The sequence below is a fragment of the Silurus aristotelis genome (assembly GCF_946808225.1).
Source record: "Silurus aristotelis genome assembly, chromosome: 15".
NCBI lineage: Eukaryota > Metazoa > Chordata > Actinopteri > Siluriformes > Siluridae > Silurus > Silurus aristotelis.
The window spans coordinates 4,137,619-4,150,082 of NC_139588.1; the positions used below are offsets into that span (position 1 = coordinate 4,137,619).

General features: G+C 41.6%; 1 protein-coding gene and 2 long non-coding RNA genes across 7 annotated transcripts in view; 2 read left to right on the plus strand and 1 right to left on the minus strand.

Annotated features, from left to right (window-relative positions):
- Positions 1 to 7,219, minus strand: part of rxrgb (retinoid X receptor, gamma b) — a 27,168-nt gene extending 19,949 nt beyond the window's left edge. For 2 of the 4 annotated variants that reach the window (XR_014536983.1, XM_083563084.1), the window contains exon 1: positions 6,940 to 7,142. Coding sequence is in view for 2 of the 4 variants with exons in the window: in XM_083563084.1 (XP_083419210.1) it covers positions 6,940 to 6,970 (31 nt within the window). In the remaining 2 variants the exon portion in view is untranslated. Of the gene's footprint in view, positions 1 to 6,939 lie in introns of all 4 variants that reach the window. The other 2 variants (XR_014536982.1, XM_083563083.1) reach the window with 2 other exon arrangements.
- Positions 3,991 to 5,104, plus strand: LOC310738324. The gene is made up of 2 exons (XR_014537041.1): positions 3,991 to 4,656; positions 4,857 to 5,104. It is a non-coding gene; the product is annotated as an uncharacterized lncRNA (long non-coding RNA).
- On the plus strand, positions 7,113 to 9,399 carry LOC310738295. 2 transcript variants are annotated; one of them, XR_014537012.1, is made up of 3 exons: positions 7,113 to 7,244; positions 8,767 to 8,858; positions 9,004 to 9,399. It is a non-coding gene; the product is annotated as an uncharacterized lncRNA (long non-coding RNA). The 2 variants fall into 2 exon arrangements; XR_014537013.1 differs by having other exon boundaries at positions 7,115 to 7,246; positions 8,739 to 8,858.
- The last annotated feature ends 3,065 nt before the right edge of the window (positions 9,400 to 12,464 follow it).

Consider the following 12,464-nt stretch of genomic DNA (forward strand, 5'->3'; position numbering starts at 1 on the left):
TATACACACACTACAGCTTTATACACTGCAGCCTTATACACACAGTGCAGCTTTATACACTGCAGCCTTATACACACACTACAGCTTTATACACTGCAGCCTTATACACACAGTGCAGCTTTATACACTGCAGCCTTATACACACAGTGCAGCTTTATACACACTACAGCTTTATACACACACTACAGCTTTATACACTGCAGCCTTATACACACTACAGCTTTATACACTGCAGCTTTATACACACTACAGCTTTATACACTGCAGCCTTATACACACACTACAGCTTTATACACTACAGCTTTATACACTGCAGCCTTATACACACACTGCAGCTTTATACACACTACAGCTTTATACACACTACAGCTTTATACACACTACAGCTTTATACACTGCAGCCTTATATACACACTACAGCTTTATACACTGCAGCCTTATACACACACTACAGCTTTATACACTGCAGCTTTATACACACTACAGCTTTATACACTGCAGCTTTATACACTGCAGCCTTATACACACTACAGCTTCATACACTGCAGCCTTATACACACTACAGCTTCATACACTGCAGCCTTATACACACTACAGCTTTATACACTGCAGCCTTATACACACTACAGCTTTATACACACTACAGCTTTATACACTGCAGCTTTATACACACACTGCAGCTTTATACACACACTACAGCTTTATACACTGCAGCTTTATACACACTACAGCTTTATACACTGCAGCTTTATACACACTACAGCTTTATACACTGCAGCTTTATACACACACTACAGTTTTATACACTGCAGCCTTATACACACACTACAGCTTTATACACACACTACAGTTTTATACACTGCAGCCTTATACACACACTACAGCTTTATACACACACTACAGCTTTATACACTGCAGCCTTATACACACACTACAGCTTTATATCGCCAGGCTGCCACTCTTGGGCCCTTGAGCAAGGCCCTTAACCCTCTATGCTCCGGGGGTCCCTTACGAGGGAAATATCAAGGTCCGTGACGTCGGAGTGACGTGGGGCCGCCTTCCTGTGGGCTCACCACCTGCAGGAGGGACCGTGAGGGACGGTGCTGTGAGGATTGGGCAGCAGTCGAAGGCGGGGGTCTGCTTAGACTGCTGCCCCCGCGACCCGAATTACGGATAAGCGGGAGAAAATGAATGAATGAATGAATGAATACAGCTTTATACACACACTACAGCTTTATACACACTACAGCTTTATACACACTACAGCTTTATACACTGCAGCCTTATACACACACACTACAGCTTTATACACACACACTACAGCTTTATACACACACTACAGCTTTATACACACTACAGCTTTATACACACTACAGCTTTATACACTGCAGCTTTATACACACTACAGCTTTATACACTGCAGCCTTATACACACTGCAGCCTTATACACACTACAGCTTTATACACACTGCAGCTTTATACACACTACAGCTTTATACACTGCAGCCTTATACACACTACAGCTTTATACACACACACTACAGCTTTATACACACACTACAGCTTTATACACACTACAGCTTTATACACTGCAGCTTTATACACACTACAGCTTTATACACTGCAGCCTTATACACACTACAGCTTTATACACTGCAGCTTTATACACACTACAGCTTTATACACTGCAGCCTTATACACACTACAGCTTTGTACACTGCAGCCTTATACACACTACAGCTTTATACACTGCAGCTTTACACACAATACAGCTTTACACACAGTACAGCTTTACACAATGCAGCTTTACACATTGCAGCTTTGCACACACTACAGCTTTACACACACTACAGCTTTAGACACTGCAGCTTTACACACAATACAGCTTTATACAATGCAGCTTTACACACAATACAGCTTTAGACACTGCAGCTTTACACACACTACAGCTTTAGACACTGCAGCTTTACACACAATACAGCTTTAGACACTGCAGCTTTACACACAATACAGCTTTATACAATGCAGCTTTACACACAATACAGCTTTATACACACACACCACAGTTTTACACACAATACAGCTTTAAACACCACAGCCTTAAATACAATACATTCTTATACACTGCAGCTTTTTACACCCTACAGCTTTACACAATACAGCTTTATACACTGCAGCTTTAGACACAATACAGCCTTATACACTGCAGCTTTACACACAATACAGCATTATACACTGCAGCTTTATACACTGCAGCTTTACACACACCACAGCTTCATACACTGCAGCCTTATACACACTACAGCTTTATACACTGCAGCCTTATACACACTACAGCTTTATACACTGCAGCTTTATACACACACTACAGCTTTATACACTGCAGCTTTATACACACTACAGCTTTATACACTGCAGCTTTATACACACTACAGCTTTATACACTGCAGCTTTATACACACACTACAGCTTTATACACTGCAGCCTTATACACACACTACAGCCTTATACACACACTACAGCTTTATAAACACTACAGCTTTATACACTGCAGCCTTATACACACTACAGCTTTATACACACACACTACAGCTTTATACACACTACAGCTTTATACACTGCAGCTTTATACACACTACAGCTTTATACACTGCAGCCTTATACACAGCCTTATACACACTACAGCTTTATACACACTACAGGTTTATACACTGCAGCCTTATACACACTACAGCTTTATACACACACACTACAGCTTTATACACACACTACAGCTTTATACACACTACAGCTTTATACACTGCAGCTTTATACACACTACAGCTTTATACACTGCAGCCTTATACACACTACAGCTTTATACACACTACAGCTTTATACACACTACAGCTTTATACACTGCAGCCTTATACACACTACAGCTTTGTACACTGCAGCCTTATACACACTACAGCTTTATACACTGCAGCTTTACACACAATACAGCTTTACACACAGTACAGCTTTACACAATGCAGCTTTGCACACACTACAGCTTTACACACACTACAGCTTTAGACACTGCAGCTTTACACACAATACAGCTTTATACAATGCAGCTTTACACACAATACAGCTTTAGACACTGCAGCTCTACACACAATACAGCTTTAGACAATGCAGCTTTACACACACTACAGCTTTAGACACTGCAGCTTTACACACAATACAGCTTTATACAATGCAGCTTTACACACACTACAGCTTTAGACACTGCAGCTTTACACACAATACAGCTTTAGACACTGCAGCTTTACACACAATACAGCTTTATACAATGCAGCTTTACACACAATACAGCTTTATACACACACACCACAGTTTTACACACAATACAGCTTTAAACACCACAGCCTTAAATACAATACATTCTTATACACTGCAGCTTTTTACACCCTACAGCTTTACACAATACAGCTTTTTACACTACAGCTTTACACACTACAGCTTTATACACTGCAGCTTTAGACACAATACAGCCTTATACACTGCAGCTTTACACACAATACAGCATTATACACTGCAGCTTTATACACTGCAGCTTTACACACACCACAGATTTACACACTGCAGCTTTACACACAATACAGCTTTATACACTGCAGCTTTATACACTGCAGCTTTACACACACCACAGATTTACACACTGCAGCTTTACACACAATACAGCTTTATACACTGCAGCTTTACACACACCACAGATTTACACACTGCAACTTTTCACACAATACAGCTTTATACACACTACAGCTTTACACACACTACAGCTTTACACACAATGTAGCTTTATACACACTACAGCTTTACACATAATGCAGCTTTGCACAAAGTTAAGCTTTACACACAGTACAACTTTACACACACACACACACACACACACACACACACACACACACACACACACACACACTTTAGCTTTATAAACACAACAGCATTACAGTAATAAGCTTTAGTAATTTTTTTTCCCTCACTCTAGAACACACAGAAGTGCTCAGGGTGTGTTGTGTTAACATGTAAGATTACTTGTATATGAGTCGTTGGACCAGCAAAGTAAAGTTGCATTGTTTAAGTCAGCATTTACACAAAGAATAGAAAGCTTGTAGTTGCAGTCCTCTTATTTTCTCTCTCTCTCTCTCTCTCTCTCTCACTCACTCACACACTGTCTCTCTCACAAAGAAGATGAAGAAAAGTTTTAGGCCTTTCATGACAGCATGAGAATCCATCTGACTTTACTTCTGCAGGGGTCAAGTACTTTCCCAGACTCGCAGAATGAAGCTCAGTGGAAAAAAAAGAACAGAAAAAAAAGGAAGGAGCTGAGATTTTTGTCTCAGTGTCAGCGAAATAAAAAATAACACCGCCTAAATTTGAGCAACAAGATCTTAAGCAAAAAAATCTCTAGTGTGTAAGTATGTGTGTGTGTGTGTGTGTGTGTGTGTGTGTGTGTGTGTGTAGGTGTGCGTCAGTCACATGGCTATGGATCAGGAACAGCAACTAATCACTAATGTAGCTAAATGTATGATTCTGCTGATGAACCCTTGCAGTGTGGGTAAATCGATGTGTGATTTACTGAGTTGTCATGAACCAAGGACTATGCAGGCCTGGTGTACAGTAGAGATGGTAAGATACCCCCATTTTATGTTTTTAATGCTTCGATTTGCATCAGATACAGGTAGGCATTTGTATCACTATGCATCGTGTTTTTTAGCAAATCTGCATCGATAGAAAATGATTTAATTCGATATGATTCTGAGTAGATGTGCTATAATTTTAGTATTTAGAAAGTGGGCAATAATTTGTGCCCAATTCTTGATATGTAGAATAATTTCTCCCCACTAAACTGTTTCTCGAGTGCGTTCTCTCAGCACCACTGCTCCACTACTGCTGCGTGAATATGACACATTACAACACTACCTGCGTCCTGAGAGTCACACAGATTACAGATTAACATGGCAGAGGTAGAGCTGCATTTTTTTTTTTGCACTGTGTGTAAAAGGGCCATATGTTAGAAGCCACTTACATAACTGATGATTTTCTGTCTGTCTGAAAAAAAAAAACTGAAGTGAAATATCTGTACCTTATTAAATTCTATAGCATTGTATTTTTGCACTGCATTGTAATAATTCAAATTTAAATCTAAGCACACTGCGTCATAATAGTGTTGAATCGTATCGCATCATAACGGTAACTTCTTCACGTGGCTATGCATCGAGATACGAATCGCATCAGCCTCAGTTATGGAGATGCACATGCCTAATGTCCGTGAAACCTTAACGTCTCTCTGCGGTAAACAGGAGGAAGAGTCAATCGGTAACATTTAAACGGTTGAGAAAAATATATCCAGACACCGGTTGTTTTAGTCGTCTACAACAGTATATTACAGTACAAGAAAAGGAAGTCATAAATACATGGCCAGGGTGCCAATGATCAGCTGTATTTGAGGATATGTACGAGACTAGTTCTGTAACATGCCAACAGATGGCAGCACAAGGCTACACACACACACAGTCACAGTGAGCACCGAGCTTCATAAGTCAGCGTGCCTGTGAACATCGGCAGCTGTGCAACACGTGCTATTCTGACCACGCATGTTACCACTTCTGTTATTCCGACACTGTCACCAAACTCTCCTCACACGTGAATCCAGAATCTCTGGATTACAGCTTGCTGCCCTCGGCGGTGAACACAGAAGCAGCCAGTGTTGAGTCTCTTCCTGCCAGGACAAAAAGTCTCCTACATTAAGGCTGCTTCCAGGCCCTCCTCAGGGGCCACATGCTGGATACTTTGCTGCTTCATGGATAACCCCGAGTATTTAGATTGAAGCTCTGGTAGCTTCCTGCAGCTGGGGGAGGTGCCAGTCGTCTTGGATTTTCTCCTCGATATCCGACTAATTAGTGTAATGTGTGTAGTTTGTTAATAAAGAAGACGTGAAATTGGTTCAAGCAGGTGGGTGGGTTCTCTCCTCTCGCAGAAGCACTCTCTACACTATTCCACGCATTATTCTATACACATCTACATGTCATAGAGACAATGAGCGTTCTAATGTTATACTTCATTCACAGGTATTTATCAGGATTGAGCTTAGAAATGAAACACATGGAATTAAACAGTTAACTCCATATTAAACTCGACTTCAATAGCCGAGGCTCATTGCACCACTGACCAACAAGTTCTAAACCCTCGCAGACCCCTGAGGATCCTGGAGCAGCGCTCTGGGGTGGCGTTTGTGAGATCAGGTGTAGAATACGGTCATTTGATGCCCCCTAATGCCAATGATTGAGGAAAAGAAGAGGCCAGCATGTAGAACAGTGTCACGTCCTGATTGTCACATGACAGCTGGAATCTAGTGACGATTCCTGCTCTTATCATCCTGTACACCCCACTGGAGCACTCCAAACCCTGAGAACATCTGATGGAGGTGAGAGTGTGGTTCGAGTGCAGAGAAAAGATCTGACTCCAGGGTGATGATGCGCTATACGCAAGAGCTGCTTATAAACCCATCTACTTGAGTCAATTGCACAGAGATCAAGTGTAACATTACATTACGAACATCACCAGGCCGTTTACACACACCATCACATACCTGCCTCACACACACACACACACTCTGAATAGTGTAAACCATGTCACAAAGACACAGGTGTGACCTTAAAAAAACAAGCATAAAAACAAGCATAAATGGATATAAGATATCAGTGATCTCTCTCTCACACACACACACACACACACACACACACACACACACACACACACACACACACACACACAGAGACACGCAGTCTCTAAGTTTGTGACTTCTTCCAGCGCAAAGTCTACCGTGTCTTCACACACACGCGCGCGCGCACACGCACAGAAAGTAAACAAGAGCGCGGAAGAGCCAAAGAAAACGCGAGTAAAACTCACTGAGATGTAAATACGGGTCACTGTTGTCCATTTCCGGTTAAATCCGTGTTTTCCGCTGATTTCCTCTTCCTGTTCCGGTTCTTGTTCGGCTGGCTGTAGATAGGCTCCGAGTCACACAGCGGCATCTCCGTCCATTCCGCTGCCGGACTGCCGGACCGATTCAACTGCACCGGAGCTCAGCCTGGGTGGGGCCCAGGCCAGGGGGGACGTCCATCCGGGGCTTTCATCAGCTCCAGCGCTCAGCCTACATGGGGCCCACAGAGAGGGAGGTGTGAGGAACGAGCACTTCAACCATCGCCAGTAAGGTGTGTCATCAATTCAAAGGATATTTTTACTTATCAAAGTACAGTAGTGACTGCTGAGGATGGAGTCACCAGGAAGGAGGAAAAGAGGAAGTCCAAGGAGGAGGTTTATGGATGTGGTGAGGGAAGACATGCAGGTAGTTGGTGTAAAAGAGGCAGATGTAGAGGACAGCGGGGGTATGGAGACCGATGATCCGCTGTAGCGACCTCTAATGGTAGAAGCCGAAAAAAGAAGAAGAAGAAGAAGAAGAAGAGGAAGAAGAAGAGGAAGAAGAAGAAGTACAGTAGTAAACAGTAACGAAGTGAATTTAATTGGTCACTGTACTTTACTGAAGTACTGCAGACTTTTACTTTAACTTCACTACATTTTAAAGTCAAATATTTTGCTAAATAACTCAACTACACTTTGCAAATTTTGTCGTTCCTTTTTTATTTATGAGGATAAAAACGTAACTATTCATACATGCAGCAATCCACCAATCAGGGTCAAGCGTGCGCTCTGTTTTGATTGGCACTTGGTGTATCTACTTATCACCAACATACAGTTCAGCATCGGTTCAACGGCAAGCAGAACATATTGAGAAGAATAAATGATAGAAGAAACGCCTGACTCTATGGTATACAGTACGGTATGGTACATGGTTTATGCTGCCAAATTAGATACAGTTATGATAGAGGGTTAAGGGCCTTGATCAAGGGCCCAAAGTGGCAGCTTGGCAATACTGGGGCTTGAACCCATAACCTAACAATCAGCCTTAACCACTGCGCTATTCCAACCATATCCAGTACAGTACACAGTGAAATGCAACAACGTCCACCATTTATCCTGAAAATTTGTCCTCTTTTTCTTGCAATATCAATCTTCGCTTTAGCAGAGTCGTTCGCCTCCACACGCAGATATTCGTTCTTCATGTTTGCCATTGCACTGAGCCACTACTTTTTCCATCAAAGTCTGAGTAAAAGTTGCCAAGAAACTTTTGCAGTTTTCAAAGAATAGGATAGAATAATAGTCCAAGAATAGGACTTTTCCACTGGGCATGCTAACTCTGAGTTCTTACAACCACGAGAACTTTCCTGAGAACTGCTTTAAAAACGAAACTGATACCAAACTTTAATCAACTGGAAAAAAAAAAAAAAAAAAAACGTTGGAATGTCCGAAATGTTGGTTTTACATGTCTTTTAAATTAGTTCATCCCCATTTTCTGATACTGGCCCGGACCTTGTGTCAAATTTTAAAACCCAGTGTGGCACTCAAGATAAAAAGTTTGCCCACCCCTGGGCAATAAAGGGGTATAAAGGAATGTGGTATACACAAAAAAGTTTATGTTATGAACAGTGCATTTGCAAACATTTGTATCTCAGTTTTTAAAGGAAAAATATTTACTCTAGATACAAAATCGATGATGATCGATATGAATGTATTTATATATTTTTTATTACACGTTAATAAAAAATGGCGCTGTGTTAAGGCCCTAATGTACTGATCACTATTAGAAGGCTACGCCACGTCTTGACTTATTTTCAGTATCGACGATAATTTCCGGTTATGATGGGGTCATCTCCATCTGTGGATCTGTGTAAATATATATCTACTGTGAACACAGCAATCACACTCAGGTAAAAGCTTTCCATTTTTTTTTACTAAGATTAAGAATGTTATCATGTCTTTGATCATTGATTTGTCCTGATGGTAGATTATAAATCAAATAATTGTAGACTATATTACATTAAATTCATCCTTATTTCTCTTATATTATTCCAGGAGCAGCTGTGTGTTCATTCATCTCCCCGGTCCTTCAGTGTGTGCTCCACAGACCCCTTGTGTTCCCCCTCAGATCTCTCTTTTGGAGAGCGGAGGTCATGTAGGGGTTAGTTCCCCATCCTCAGAAGGTTATTGAGAAGTCAGAAACCTTCACAGTCTTGAACTCGGACGCTTTTTTGTGCTGGAGATGCGCTGAAGAGAGTCGGTTTCGTAGGACGAGACTCGCTTTCTTGTAAACGGGGCATAAAAGAAAAGGCAGGAGGACGTAAACAAAGACGAACAGCCTCTTTTTTTTTTCAAACTCATCTCACACCAATCAAGGCTTTTTATTCGCACTCCCGTCCCTTTTGTTCGACACGCAACGTAAATTCATTAAAGTCGATCTGAAGGATTAAATGGGTGATTTGTCAATCTCTTTCTTTGTCCACGCTTCATGGTGGCACACGGTTCAGGGCAAGGGCTTTGTCGACTTTTCGGTTCTTTATGGTTTCAGGCTGCGTGGAGGGGTTTGTAGTGGCGTGTAGTTGCTCACATAACGAGCGGCAATAAATCATTTACCAAGTCAAACTCATTTCAAATGCTTTAATTTAACTTAATTAAATAATAAAAGCCTCTTCCGTTTCACATTTCCTTCCTTTTTGAACTGACACCGGAAAAAAAAAACGTACTGGGCACGATTACATCTTATTACACCTGTCCCAAAGTTCTACAGTCTGTGGAGACACCTCATCTTTTATGGACTTTGAGACACATGCATGTTCCACTGTGACATTTCTGGACTCTGAAAGAAGAACTTGAGAAGATGTTAGCAAATTGCCTCACCCCCACAGGCACACATGGAGGTGGAAGAAAAATGGTTTGGGCTTTTTGTGTCTTACCAATGATTTAATTTTGAACTGATTTAAAATGAAAATTCATTTCATTTGAGCTTAATGTAGTATTTTAAGTTGTTCTGTTAGCGTCACAGTAATGAGCTACAGCAGATGTACAAGCTACTAGGAAAGGATTCGCATTTTTTCGGGCCCTCCTTCTTAACATCCATCATCACTTTAAATCCCCCAGACTCCCTCGTCTCCGCAAGATAAATACACACACACACACACACACACACACAAACACACACACACACACACACACACACACACACACCATATGCAGTAATCTCTTTGTATTCACAACACAATCCTGACTACACAATGCTTGGAGAGCCAGTCCCTCCCCCAGACCAGGCTCGGGCCACCTGCTAACACAACTCTGCAGATTACACAGGGATCATCCACATACACACACACACACACACACACACCATATCACTCCTCACTGCACCGCTCACTCTCACATCCTGAGCCTTCCTGAACTTTCATACACAGCCTCAGATGAGAATCAGACGAAAAATCTCATTTTCAATAAATATATATATTTTTGTCTGTGAAAAATACTATTAAAGTCTCCATGCATTACTCTGCCTTTGTCCTCTGTTCACTCTGACTCTCCACTTCTCCCTCTGAGTTCGGTTGTAACCCCGGTTTTACTCCATCTGCTCCTCTTCTCTACACTCCATCTTTATCACAGTGTATAAAGCTCTGCCCCACCTCAGATCTCCAGCTCGTCCTCCCCCAGCACACATGGAGACATGATAAGTCATCTTCTCTCCTCTATGGATGCTTTGGTGAGACAATGCAAGACAACAAGCTTCAACATCATCAATCTCAAAGGAGATCCATCATCCCAACAATAGAGCAGAGAGCCCTGTTTCTGCTTCCTCTTGCTACTCACTCTGTGTTTCTCTCTCTCTCTCTCTCTCTCTCTCTCTCTCTCTCTGTTCCTCTATCACTCTGTTCCTGTCTCTCTGTGTGTTCCTCTCTCTCTGTTCCTCTATCACTTTGTTCCTGTTTCTCTGTTCCTCTCTCTCTCTCTCTCTCTCTCTCTCTCTCTCTCTCTCTCTCTCTCTCTCTCTGTTCCTCTATCACTCTGTTCCCATCTCTCTGTGTTCCTCTCTCTCTGTGTGTTCCTCTCTCTCTGTTCCTCTATCACTTTGTTCTTGTCTCTCTGTTCCTCTCTCTCTCTCTCTCTCTCTCTCTCTCTCTCTCTCTCTCTCTTTCTCTCTGTGTCTTCCTGTCTCTCTGTTCCTCTATCACTCTGTTCCTCTTTCTCTGTGTCTCTCTGTTCCTCTCTCTCTCTCTGTTCCTCTATCACTTTATTCCTCTTCCTCTCTGTGTTGCTCTCTCTCTGCTTCTCTCTCTCTCTCTCTCTCTCTCTGTTCTCTCTCGGTGTTCCCCTCTCTGTTACTGTCTCTCTGTTACTGTCTCTCTGTTCCTGGTGTCTCTGTTCCTGTCTCTCTGTTCCTTTTTCACTGTTACTGTCTCTCTGTTCCTTTTTCATTGTTAATATCTCTCTGTTCCTGATGTCCCTGTACCTGTCTCTCTGTTACTGTCTCTCTGTTCCCTTTTCACTGTTACTATCTCTCTATTCCTGATGTCCCTGTACCTGTCTCTCTGTTACTGTCTCTCTGTTCCCTTTTCACTGTTACTATCTCTCTGTTTCTGATGTCCCTGTTCCTGTCTCTCTGTTACTGTCTCTCTGTTCCCTTTTCACTGTTACTATCTCTCTGTTCCTGATGTCCCTGGTCCTGTCTCTCTGTTCCTCTTTCGCTGTTACTATCTCTCTGTTCCTGATGTCCCTGTTTCTGTCTCTCTGTTACTGTCTCTCTGTTCCTTTTTCGCTGTTACTATCTCTCAGATCCTGATGTCTCTGTTCCTGTCTCTCTGTTCCTCTTTCGCTGTTACTGTCTCTCTGTTTCTGATGTCTTTGTTCCTGTCACTCTACTCCTGTCATCTCTATTTCTAATATTCCCCACTTTTCTGTTCCTGTCTCTCTGTTTCTGATTCTATATTTTTATCTCTTTGTTATTAAAATTATGTGGTGAGAAACATTTTTGATAATAACCAACTTTTCATTTATAAACCATATGCCAAATATCTTGACCGGTAAACTTGTAGCTTCCTAGTTATTTAGGAATTTTGTGAATTTGAATTATAGAGCTACATTTTGCCAACGTGCTCAAGTTTAAATAAAGAAATAAAAATTCAATAATAAAATAAAAAACATGATCTACTTGCAAACTTATAGAGATTTGTACTTTGGGGTTCCTAAAGCAACCTAAAAGTGTCTGGCCAGCAGAAGCTAAAGACCTGTAACCTGTAGTCTGGGATTTGGTGGAGTTTGAGCACGATTACGCTGTAGAGCTAAAGCTGATCTGGTTGAAAATCCCGAATAATAGCTTCATTCCGTCACTTTAACTTCGCCCAAGGTGCCTTTTTGACATGATGCAATGATGAAACCAGAGAGAAGAGATGTATGTGCAAAGGTGTATCACAAGCACTTGAGAACAAAATGATAATTACAAACAAGAACATACAGGTAGACGTTTATAAGGGGCAGAAGTTCACAAACAGGAAAAA